Source organism: Marmota monax, unplaced genomic scaffold, assembly GCF_021218885.2.
Source record: "Marmota monax isolate L192 unplaced genomic scaffold, Marmota_monax_Labrador192_F-V1.1 WCK01_AAM20220418_F8-fsc00023, whole genome shotgun sequence".
Taxonomy (NCBI): domain Eukaryota; kingdom Metazoa; phylum Chordata; class Mammalia; order Rodentia; family Sciuridae; genus Marmota; species Marmota monax.
Genome location: NW_026692907.1, coordinates 2,983,666 through 2,996,270, shown reverse-complemented (window position 1 = coordinate 2,996,270; position 12,605 = coordinate 2,983,666). Strand labels below are relative to the sequence as shown.

Sequence of the window (12,605 nt, the reverse complement as noted above, 5' to 3'; positions counted from 1 at the left end):
ACCAGACTATTTCTGTAAGGCTGATGTCCCTGACCAGGGGGTCCCTGGCAAATCGGTGCACTAGTATTAGGAAATCACCTGCTGGGCCACAGTTCAGGCAGATCTGGGTTTCTTTCCAGTTCTTTCCCTGACTCTGTGTGGCTTTGGGCAGATTGCTTAACTTCTCTGACCCTTATTTTCCTCATGGGTGGAATGGAGGTAGATGATTGTGAGGATGAATTAGGAGAATATGGAGAGCAGCATCTCACACGGGGATTTCACCTGCATGGATTCAGGAAGTTGTTGGCTACTAGGCCTCACCTGGGCCAGGGCCAGGAGTCCTCAAATCTCAAAGGTGGAAGGGGCCTTTCAATAAGGTGGTATCCACTCATCCCCCGCATCATCCCTTCATCCTCCTTCTTCCCTGCTGTCCTTCAATAGAACAAGGCCCTTCCTCCCACAGCCTGCGTGTTGCACCAGAGCACCCCCAACCTGGCCTCCTCCCGGCCTTCCCTGCTCCAGTGGCCCTGTCACTGTGTATCCTGTGCCCTGCTTTTCTTCAGAGCATTCATCTGAAATGATTCCAGGTGTTTGTTTGCTTTTGCTTTTTGTGCCTGTGTCTCCTCATCACAACGCGAACCCCAGGAAGCCATCCATTCTGTCTTGTTCACCCCTGCCAGACACATGTGACATTCAAGGAGCATTTGCAGTTGAATGAGTGGGTGAATGAGTGGATTCAAAATTCACTCAATTCTTTGTGTGTGCGATTATTATGTTCTGGTACAATCCAAGTCAAGGACATTTCTCAAGTGTCCTCCCTGTGTCCTCTTTCTGCATGAAGAAGCAGACTGGCCCAGACGCTGGCCTTGCCCTGCGGAGCTCACTGCCTCAGGGAGAGAGATTTGCCTGAAAACTACTGTGAGGTGCAGGATGCTTGAAGCCGCGGGTACCAGTCAGGGTGGCAAGAACCAAGAGACTGTCCCCTGAAATCAGGGATCTGGAGAAGCTCAATAAAAGGATGTTTCTCAAAGGTGTGTCAGCGTGTGGAGAGGCCCCAGGAGAGCACGCAGCCCTGGGCTGTGACACTGGGGGTCACACAGAGGAGGCGGGTGTTTCCTGGGGCACAGCCAAGAGGACGGGGAACCTGTCTTCCTGTCCTCCACCCTCTGATACCGTGGGCACAGTGAATGTGGGTCAGCCTCCTTGGGACACAGCAGGTACAGAAGAGTGACAAGTAGATCTCAAGCATCCCGGGGGGTGACAGTGGATCTCCTGGGTGAGTGGAGATGTGCGTGGAGATAAACGAGTGCTCTCCTCTCGACACTGAAGGGACCAAGACGGGGTTGAAATGAGTGACAATTGTGTAAGAGCTGGAGGAGGACAGAGGGAGTCTAAGGCTGAGAGGACACTCATCAGGCAGAGGAGCTGGAGTGGCATCCCAGCCACTGGGAACAGCATGTGCAATGCGTAGAGGATGGAAGAGCCCATGGTGCCTGGGCTGGGGTGGGGGCTCAGCATATTGGAGGGGAAGTGGGAGAGGCCAGCAGAGGAGTTATTAAATAAGGCACCAAGGTGGGACCAACAGCTTCTCTCGGAATGATGGTGGAAGTCCCTGTGTCCTGGCTTCAGAATGGAGGAAACCATTGGGCCAAGAGGGGCACAGCCCGCCATGTACAAAGGCTCTTGATCTGATGGCATCACGCACGGCTTGTCCCACAGAGCTGAGCCCTAGGTTCCAGGCTGTCTCTGGCACCTCCTGACTGAGTCATCTTGGTCTGTCCATCCAATTTCAAGCAGCTCTTCCCAGCACCCCGCAGGAGCCAGGACCCTAGGGCATTGGGGTCCAGGCAGGAAGGTGGCAGGAAGGCATCAGCAGATCAGGTTGAAACTGCTCCTGTCTTGGTTCTGCCACTGGTGATGTGTGGAGGCTCAGGCAGGTTTCATAACCTCCTAAAGCCTCAATTTCCTCATCTGTGAATTGGGAACAGTGAGAGGAGAATTTACGGAAATTTACTCTATGCTGGGCATCTTTCTAGATTCTTTTGCATTTATTTTCTCATTTAATTTTCCGAACAGTAACTCTTATTATAAGTTTTAAGAAATGGTAGAGTGGGGATTCAAATCTGGCCGATGGACAGGTCAGCAGGGCGTGGACCTCAGCTGTTTCAGTAGAGCATGTCAGGGAGCTGACGAGGAGAGCAGATGCCAGCTGTTGCCCACACTCATAGCTGGATCAAAATATGTGCCAGGTGCTAACATCCGGCACTTTGGGCTTGTGGTGTTCTAAGAATCTAAGCACACTCTAAAAATTAGTTCATTGAATCTTCATAATAAGGTTGTGAGGTGAATACTGTTATAAGTTCCATTTCACAGATGAGGAAACTGAGGCACTGAGAAACTGAGTAACTTGCTTGAGGTCACAGATAATAGCTTCCGCTAGGCAAGGGCCAGTGCTGAGCTCCAGGCATTGTTCTCATATTAACTATTAGGTCTCACTACAGAGGTGCAGCACGGAGAGACTGGGTTAGTGAGGGGTGCAGCCAGGACTTACACCGGCCATCTGATGTTAGAGTCCTTCTCCTAACCCCCAGCTACCAAACTTTTTCTTGGTATATTCTCTATGCAAACTATGAGCTTCTTAAATACCGACCAGAAGCACACAGACGCATAGACCCACTCCAAGCGGTAAAATGGGTTCTGGGCTCCTGAGATCCCAGCATGTGCCTTGTCAGAGCTTAAGGCTGTTCTCAGTCAAGGCTTCCACGAACCAGGGCTGCACTGGCCTGCCTGTGAAGCCCAGAACACAGAACACACAGTGCCCAAGCCAGGCCCGGCTGCCCCAGACAGCCTCAGGGCCTCCCAAGCATCTGATGCTTCTGCTCAAAGTCAGTGGTATCTGGTGAACAACCAACAGAGCTCACCACCTTCTGCTGGCTTCCTCCTAGCTCACCCAGACTTGGGATAGGGGATACATTTCGGAGGGCAGCTCCAGCTTCCTCAGCACCCTGGCCCAACCTAGGCCTACACCTCTCAGCAGCAGACCATCCCTGGATGCAGTTCCTGGGAGTGCACTGCAAAGAGCCCTAGACTTGCTGGCAGAAATGGAGATACATCTCAGTGGCTCCTGCTCACTGGGCCACATGCACAGTTTACCCACTCTAATCTTGCAACCTCCCGGCTTTGCAAGTAAGAAAGCTGAGGCTCACCAGGCATGGTGGCATACGCCTATAATCCCAGTGACTCAGGAGGCTGAGGCAGGAAGATCGCAAGTTTGAGGTCAACCTCAACAACTTAGTGAGACCCTGTCTCAAAATAAAAAATAAAAAGGATCGGGAATATAACTCAGTGGTAAAACACCCCTGGGTTCAACCCTCAGTCCAAAAAGGAAGAAAGCAAGCTGAGGCTTAGCAAGGGTGGGCTGCAGGGGCTCACCAAAGACTACCCCCTCCCCCTGTAGTGATGGAGTAAGAGATGGAGTGGGGACTGAGTCCAGTTCCTTCTGGGGGCTCTTCCCACGAAACCTCATGGAGTCTCTGAGATGTTCTACTGTCACCAGCAGAAAGACACTTTAGGGGTATTTATTTGTGCCTTGGGGTACTAGGCCCTGAACTGGGCAGATGATGAGTAGCCAGTGGCAAGTATGAGTGGTCTGGGGAAACCAACCAGAAGTCCCAGCTTTGCCCTGGGGCTGGGAAGCTCCCCAAGAAAAGGGGGTGCCTGGGCAGGATCCTGAAAAAGGACATGAACAGGGGAGCAAAGGGAGGGAGGAAGGGTGTTCCCAGCAGGGGGTGTGGGAGAGCAGAGCTCCAAGTTCACTAGGAGGCTGCAGCCCTGAGCAGGAGGGAGAGGGCAGAGGCTACTAGGCGGTGGGGACAGGGCATGAGGAAGCCTTCCCACAGAGCAGGGCCCAGCCTGGGGGTCGAGGATGCTCACCCCTCCCTGGGTCCTCACTTGATGCCCCTCTGGGGCATAGGGGCTCCCCAAACCATAAATCCTGGCTTATATCTGACGCTCCAAAGAGAAAGTTACTGACCTCAGGTTGCCCAGAGGACCAGACACACTCCCAGATCACATGACTCCAAGGGATACCCGTCCCTGCAGTGCCATCTCGCTGCCCTTTCTCCTTCCTGGGGGGTGAGTTTCTGCCTGATCACCGTGGGGGGTGATCAGGGCCCCCTGCCGTCGGGATTCCCCTGGCAACACTGTTGATCAGATCCCTCCCACGTCACCTGGGTGAGGGAGTGCCCCTTCCTTGAAATCAAACCCAAGCAAACCCAAACAGAAACGGCCCCACACCTGAGCGCCAGGTAACAGGTGTGCACACATTTGGGCTTACCTCCAGGAGCAGGAAGGAGGCCTGTTTGTATAAAAACTCCTCCGTATAGGTGCCAAGCCACTTGCAGTTTGCAAAGTGCTCTTCCCAGACCCTCTGTCCTGTGATCCTCTGGCCTGTCCTGAGGAGGAGGGGCTGGCTATTTTACAAAGGGGGCACTGAGGCCTGAGAGGGGAATTCAGGTGCCCAAGGCCACACAGCAAGTTGATGGTGGAGTTAGAAACAAGTGGCCTCAGGAGGCTGCTCTTGGGGTCACCCATCAGTTAAATGGTTTCTCTCTGATCAGCGTGGTAACAAGAGGTATTTGGCCCAAAGGAGACAGAGAAGGAGCTACTGAGGCCAAGACTACAGAGCAATCACCAGGCAGAAAAGGGGAAAGGTGGAGAAAGTGTGGGCAGAGGCCTGAGGGCGGGAGGCAGGTGGACAGTCCCAAGCAAGGGTGATGCCATTTTATAAATGAGGAAACTGAGGCACAGAGAGGTGAAGTAACTTGGACAAGGTCATAAATCCCTCAAGTGACTTAAGGATTCGAACCCAAACCACCAGGCTCCTTTGAGTGGTTTTGCACACACTGCCAGGCAGGTGGAGAGGGGTCCTCCTGCACAGGCAGGTATACCGTCATTTATGTGTACACACATTACAGATGTGCACAGGTGCACACAGCATGGACACTAGGCCACTGCCCCATGCCCCTGGACGTACATCCTCCCCTGACCTGCAGAGTGAAGGCATTGGCAGAGTTGGGTGCCAGGCCGAGGGCATGGAGGGGAGGGATTTTAGTGGGGTAGGAGACCAAGTCACCTCTCTTCCTAACGCTGTAGCTCCCTGTCTTTAGGCACCACCAGCTCTGTCAGTCTTGTGGATTTTTTAAAAACACGGCGTCCCCTCTCCATCAACCCCTGCCATAAGGTAAAAATTCCCCACCTCATTGAAGAAGCAAAGATCTCCCACCTGTGCCTAGTGCACCAGGCCCTGGGCTGGGCTCTTTATAAGATAGGTATCACTCAGTTTCCTCAGGGTGCCAAGGTCACCCAGAAGTCGGGGGGTCTGATCTAGGCGTGCCGGACCCTCCAGCACAGCATGTCCCCACTGCCCGTGTCTCTCACCAGGATCCAAGTTCCCTTTAGTGGTAGAGGACAACCCAGCCTCGGGAAGAGAAGAGGGGCCAGGGAGGGGAAGGCTTTGCCCATGGTCACACAGCCAGGGGAGAGGGAGCAAAACCAGGGCTGGGTGCAGGTGGGGGGCAAGAGATTTTTTGCTTACTGGAGCTGAACTTAGGCTGGAATGGGGGCTGGTCTGGGGCTTGGAGAAACCCTGCCTGGACCCTGGCCGCCTTCCCAGATCAATTTTATAGCAAAAGAGGCATTGGAAGGGAGGCCTTCTGGGTGTTAGGCATCACAACCAGACCTGCCACTCTGAGCATCAGGGCATTTCTGGGTCCTGTGTCCCCATGTCCTTCTGGGGCATATGCAAGAATGTCTGAGTTCCCTTGTGTGGGGCTGGGGCGTAGGCTGAGGAGTTGCATATTGCCGAGTGTGCAGGTGTGTTAGGTGTGTCTGCATGTGTGCATGTGTCTAATGTGACCCCCTCTATACACTCATGCATATGCACCTCCCCTGGTGTCTCACTTGATGCCCACCATGGGGTGGTAGGAGCCGTGAGAAAGGTAGCTGCCAATGGAGCTAGGAGTTGGCCAGAGCCGCCCAGGGACTGGCTACAGGAGGCAGGTGTGGCCTGTGTGGTCAAGTGCTGGGTGTTTCGGGTGTGAGAGGGCATGGGGTCTATGCCTGGAGGGGGGCGCCTGCTGTGCTGTGGAGTTCCTGAGCCCCGGGAGCAGGGGGGTGGGGAGCAGGGCTGAGAGGACCAGCCAGACCTCTGCAGGCCATTCTGCCCACCTGGCAGAAGCCAGGGCCGGCGCTGGACACAGCACCACCTTGTGGGGCTGCAAGGAGGTATCAGTGCCATCACCAGGGAGCAGACGGCCACCTCAGGAGAATGGGGGCCAGGGCAAGAGTGGCGCAGGGGACCTGGAAGGCCAGATCTGCCCGTCCATGTGCCACTGTCTCTCCGACCTGCTTTCTCCCCCGTCCTCGTGGCCCCCACCAGCCAGCCCTACCCTCACTGCTGCTGGCCATCACCCTGGGCACAGACCAGCCTGGCCCCGGGGGAAGGTTGGGTGAGGACGTGGGCTGATCTGGGTCCTACGAGTCCTTGCCATGGGGACACCCAACTCACCTGCCCCACACTGCAGGAACCAGTGTCCTGAGGGCCTTCGGCCGACAGGGCCAGCCCCTGTGCTCTACCCGTAACACAGCCAAGGGGACTTCCTCCCAGGCCCTCAGGGTAGAGTCGGAGCTTGCTCTCCTGCCTTGTGTGACTGACCCCTCTGCTCTTGGGGTGACACCTCTGGTTGCTGCTCTACCCCTCCCCACTGTGTGCTGGTCTCTGTTCAGTGGAGAATGGTGATGGTGTGTGTGGTAGAGGTGGCATGGTGTGGTAGTATTTGTGTGTGGTGCTTGTGTTGGGGTGTGTATGGCCATGAAGTTATGTGTTATAATGGTGTGGGTGATCATGTGCTGTGGTGTTGTGTGTGGGAGTTGTCATAATATATGTAGGTGTGATAGTGTGTGGTTGTGAAGGTGTGTGGTTGTAATGGTACGAGTGTGGTTGTGTTGTGTGTGTTTGGAATGGTGTGTAGTGGTTGGGATGGAGGTATGTATGAGGGTTATCATAGTGTGTGTAGATGTGATCTTGTGTGTGGTTGTGAAGGTGTGTGGTTGGGATGGTACTGGTGTGGTTGTGTTGTGTTGTAATAGTGTGTGTGTGGTTGTGAAGGTATGTGATCATGATGGTGTCGGTATGGTTGTGTTGTGTTGTGATGGTGTGGTTGTGATGGTATGTGTTGTGATGGTATGTGGTTGTGAGGTGTATGGTTGTGATGGTGTGCTTGTGAAGGAGTGTGGTTGTGATAGTGTGGGTGTGGGTGTGTTGTATATGGTTGTCATGTATTGGTGCGATTGTGTGTGGTTGTGAAGGTGTGTTGGTATGATAATATGTGTGGTTGTGATGGTATGGTTGTGGTTGTGTTGTAATGGTGTGTGGTGGTTGTATTTGTGTGGTTGTGATGGTGTGTGGTTTTGTGATGGTGTATGTGGGAGGTTGTCAGGATGTGTATAGGTGTGATAGTGTGTGGTTGGGATGGTGTGTGGTGGTTGGGCTGGTGTATGTGGGGGGTTGTCATGATGTGTGCAGGTGTGATCATGTGTGTGGTTATGGCAGGTGGCAGGTCAAACAGGGCTTTCAGGGCCTCCCCTCGACTTAGTCCCCCAGGCCTCTGCTCTACAGGCTGCCACTCGGTTGTCCTCTGTGACCTGGAGCCCACGTGATTTTCACTCCTGTTCCAATGCCCTGTGCCTCCATCTGTAGCGATGTTGCCCTTGGCAATGCCCCACCTCCAAGAGACTCTGGGCTCGATGACAGGGGCAGAGTAGCCCCTTCCCCTGGGCCCCCCAGGTCTCCGCCTCCTTTGTGTTCCATCTTCCTCATGCTGTCACCTCCACACTGATGCTCTTCCTCGCGACCCTGTGGACTCTTGTACAGGGATGACCAGAACCTCGTCAGGGCTCACAGCCTGGAGGGAGACAGACTCAATGACGGAGGCTGACAGGGACGCTGAGGGACCTGCGCAGTGTGCTGGGAGGGCGGACGTCCAGAGGCTCCTGACCAGGGTGGGAGAGGCCCCAGAGGCTCCCCAGGGATCAGAATCCCCAGGCACATCTAAAAGATGCAGCATGAGCCTGGACAAGTGGGGAAAGTGTCCACAGGTAATTGCCTGTAAATGGCATGACTCTTTTTCCTTTGTGTTTATTGATATTTTCTAATTTTGCTATTAAGAATAGGTATTATTTAGGAAACAAAAATAAAAACTTTATTTACATGGCATAGAATTATTAAAAATATAAAAACAAACAAACAAACAAAAAAGTGTCCACAGTATGTAGAAAGGCCCAGAAGCATTGAAGAAGATGGTGGGTGGGTGTGACGCACTAGAAGTCCCTGAGATTGTGTGGCAAAAAGGCCACTCCAGGGAGTAGCTGGAGGTGAGGCCAAAGAGGTGGAGGGAGCCAGACCAGGGGAGGCCTGGGCAGCCAAACTGTAGAGCTGAACCAGGGAACCGACAAGGGACTACTAACAAGGTCAGTGTGTGTGTGTGTGTGTGTGTTTTACTTAAAAAAAAAAAAGCTAATTTCACATAAAAATTAACATAAATTCATTTCATATAAAATTAACCATTTTAAAGTGGTCAATTCAATGGCATTTCATACATTGTGTGAACAGCGCCTCTATGTAGTTGCATTTTCATCATGCCAAAGTGAAACCTCTTACTCATTAAGCAATTTCTCCCCATTCTGCCTCCTCAGCCCCTGGCAATCACAAATCTGCGTTCTGTATGTATGGATGTTTCTTTTCTGGACCTTTTATGTAAAAGGAATCGCATGAAATGTGACCTTTGTGTCTGGTTTATTTCACTTAGCTCAGTGTTTTCGAGGTCGTCAGCATTGCAGTGAGTACTAATACTTCATTCTCGTGGCTCGGGAGAGGGCTTGCCTAGTGTGTGTGAGGCCCTGGGTTCAATCGGCAGCACCAGAAACGACAAAAACAACCCCACTTCATTCTTCTTTATGGATGAGAGATATAGATGCTCTGATTCTCCTCAGTTTACCATAAGGTAGCATCCTGATAAGCCTAGGGTAAGCTGAAATATTTTAAGTCAAAAATGGACTTAAGGGGCTGGGGTTGTGGCTCAGGGGTAGAGCACTTGTCTAGCATGTGTGAGGCACTGGGCTCGATCTTCAGCACCACATAAAAATAAATAAATAAAGGTATTGTGGTTATCTACACTCTCTCTCTCTCTCTCTCTCTCTCTCTCTCTCTATCTATCTATCTATATTTTTTTAATGGATTTAAGACTGGGCTTGGTGGTGCACACATGCTAGGCAGGTGGAGGTGGAGGTAGGAGGATCAGCAACCACAAGCAACTCAGTAAGATCCTGTCTCTAAATAAAATTAAAACTAGGACTGGGGATGTAACTCAGTGGTTGAGTGCCTCGGAGTTCAATCCTTAGTACCAAAAAAAAAAAAATTTAATATATCTAAGCTACTGAATACCATGGCTTAGCATGTTGGTGGTTTACCCATGTGGCTGGCTGGAAGCTGAGGTTTGCTGCCACTGCCCAATATCGTGAGAGAATACAGATAGGATTGCACATCACTAGCCTGGAAAAATCGAAATTCAAAAGTCAAAGTACAGTTTTTGCTAAATGCCTATCACTTGTGTATCATCATGAAATTGAAAAAAAAAAAAAATGTCAAGCCATTGTAAGTTGGGACCGTCTATACCACATTGTATGGATAGACCACAAGTGTTCATCCACTCACCACAGATGGACATTTGGTCTGTTCAGATTTACTTTTACTCCCTCCAGCTGTGTCCCTGCCATGGTTCAGAGGGGGCAAGAGGAGGGTAGTCTAGGGACTGTGTCAGGGAAAAGGGCACAAGGCATCAGCCATAGGAAGGACAAAAGCCAGTGTAGAAGATAGATAAGGTGGTACTGGAAGGAGGAATGAAAAATATTTTCCAAGTTTGTGGTTTGTGATGGCCTGATTCTATTTTTGTTTTTGTTTTTGGTACCAAGGATTGAACCCAGGATTACTTAACCCCTGAGCCACATCCCCAGCTCTATTTTGTATTTTGTTTAGAGACAGGGTCTCACTGAGTTGCTTAGCACCTTGATTTTTTGCTGAGACTGGCTTTGAACTCAAAATCCTCCTGCCTCAGCCTCTGAAGCTGCTGGGATTATAGCCATGTGCCATCTCGCCCAGCTGGCCCGATTCTTTTTTTTTTTTTTTTTTGGCAGCTTGTGGCTTTATTTAAGCACACAAAAAAATGTGCACGTGAACTGTCTATTCATCTTCTTCACTGCGCAGCCTGGCATTGGGATTGGTGACTCTGATGGCCAGATGGGCCGCTCTTTCCACGATGGCTTTGCCGTTCTTGGAGGAACCGTTGTGGGCAATCTCCGCACAGTAAGATTTGTTACACATGAGCAGCACCTCCAGCTCCTTGACGTTGTGCACCAGGAACTTGCGGAAGCCACTGGGCAGCATGTGCTTGGTTTTCTTGTTGCTCCCGTAACCAATGTTGGGCATCAAGATCTGGCCCTTGAACCTCCTCCGCACCCGGTTGTCCATCCCTCTGGGTTTCCGCCAGTTACGCTTAATTTTGACGTATCGGTCTGACTGGTGCCGGATGAACTTCTTGGTCCTCTTTTTGACGATTTTGGGCTTCACGAGAGGTCTGAGGGCAGCCATGGTGCCGAATACGAATGGCGGCCACCTCCAAAGGCAGCGCCGAGGAAGAGCATGGCCTGATTCTTAATAGAGGAGAAATTTAAGGGGAAGAGTACAAGTCTGATTTGGATCTTGCAAATTTGAGTTGCTTGTGGACCATTCTGGAGGAATTATCCTCAGAGTAGTTAGAGGTGTGGGTGTGGAACTTGGGAGAGAGGTCTGGGCAGAAGATAAGAGCTCAAAGACTGCACAAGGTGTGATTCCCAGGAGAGACTGGGGGAGGAAAGCATGACCCCTGAGGATGTCATTATTCTGTACTGTCTGGAAGACAAGTTCTAACCATCTTGCTCCTCCCTGAGTCACTAGACCCAAGCACAGTGACCAACACCTAAAAGTAGCCACTTGGGTCCCAGTTGGACACATGAAGAGAAGCCCCCAGCAGCCTGGGAACAAGGCGGGTGTTTGGAAGAGCGAAAGGATGGGTCTCAAGGATGAAATGGTCCGCAGCTGTGGTTTATATGGGAATGGGAACAGCGTTGGTGACCCCAGGCAAGGGAAGCCAGGGCAGGGAGGGGGCAGAGGTGAGGAATGGAGGCAGCCAGAGTCCCAGCCTCTGGACAGGCTTGCTGAGAAGAGCAGGAGGGAGGCAGGGAACAGCCTGGGCGGGGAGAGGTGATGGAGGGGGTTATTTCGTAGATGGTGATGGAGGTTTCGGTCTGCTGCTTGCGTTTGTCTTGGATGGGGTATTTGAATGCATTTACATACTGATGGGAAAAGCTAAGAAAGGGAGAAAGGGGGATGCTGAAGCAGAGCGGGCTGCCCTGAGTGGGAGAGGTGTGAGTACGGAGAGGGACGGGCATGGCAGGGACAACATCTGGCCTCTCAGAACCCAGCGCTGTGGTGCGGGCACATGTTCTGCCAGGGAGGAGGGTGAGGCAGCCCCTGTGTGCTGCTTTTATTTTCTCATGGAGTCGAGGCTGTCTGTTAGGAGTCCAGGAGGCAATAGTGGGATGGAGGGCCGAGGCAAGGGAGAACCCTGGAGTTGTGCCGAGGAGGCCATGGATGGTGGGCTGACCAGAGCTGGTGGAAGAGGTGAGGGCCCCAAGTGAGGCCCAGGAACACAGTGCTGATGAGCATCGAGTCAGACTTGAAGAATGGTTAGGGGGCCAGCAATCCCAAGAGCCCTTGCAGGAGAGAGGAGTGGAGTGGAAAGTGAGCTAGAAGGTCCCCTCTGTGCAGGTGGCCTGGTCAAGAACCTTGTCTAGCTGAGTGGCCTTGCCTGATCCCCTTCTCCTCTCAGGCATTTAACCCAGCAATGCTCTACCACTGAGTGACACCACCAGCATTTTATTTGTTTGTTTGTTTATTTGAGACAGAGTCTCCCAAAGTTGCTGCAGCTAGTCTGGAACTTGCCATCCTCCTGACTCAGCCTCCCGAATCCCTGGAATTACAGGCCATCATGCTCAGCCTCCTCTCAGGCAATGGAACAAGCCAACCTGCTCTTGGGGGATCCTGCATAATTTATACCTTTGCAGCTGCTCCCTCTCTCTTATTTGCTGTGACCCAGGCGCTGCAAGGGGAAGGGCTCCCACCTCAGGAAGCACTGATGGACGTCTCTGTTTTTAAGTGGTTGTAGAAAGTAGGTAGGCAGAGAAGGGATAACAAAGGCCTCCAGATCTGTCGGATTCCAGGACTCCAAAATGGTTTTCTTTTCTTCCCCTCACGCTGAGATTTTTCATAAACCCCAGGCACATCACATGTGAGGGGGAAGGTATCTGGGAGAAGCAGAGAGACACTGGGCCCTGCGTCCAAATGACTGAAGGGACAGTCTGGGACACAGGAGATAGATTCCAGTCCCAGCTTGGCCTTGACTCACAGCTGGACCTTGGTCTGGAACCTGAGCGTGCACAGGACCAGCACCCCATGGAGGTCTTGTTAAGGA

The 12,605-nt window shown here is 52.1% G+C and overlaps 1 protein-coding gene across 1 annotated transcript; it reads right to left on the bottom strand.

The window, feature by feature from the left end:
• Positions 1-10,272: 10,272 nt before the first annotated feature.
• Positions 10,273-10,716, bottom strand: LOC124096980 (large ribosomal subunit protein eL32-like). The gene has a single exon (XM_046451091.2). The coding sequence runs from the start codon at positions 10,682-10,684 to the stop codon at positions 10,277-10,279; it is 408 nt and encodes a 135-aa protein (XP_046307047.1). The 5' UTR covers positions 10,685-10,716; the 3' UTR covers positions 10,273-10,276.
• Positions 10,717-12,605: the final 1,889 nt, after the last annotated feature.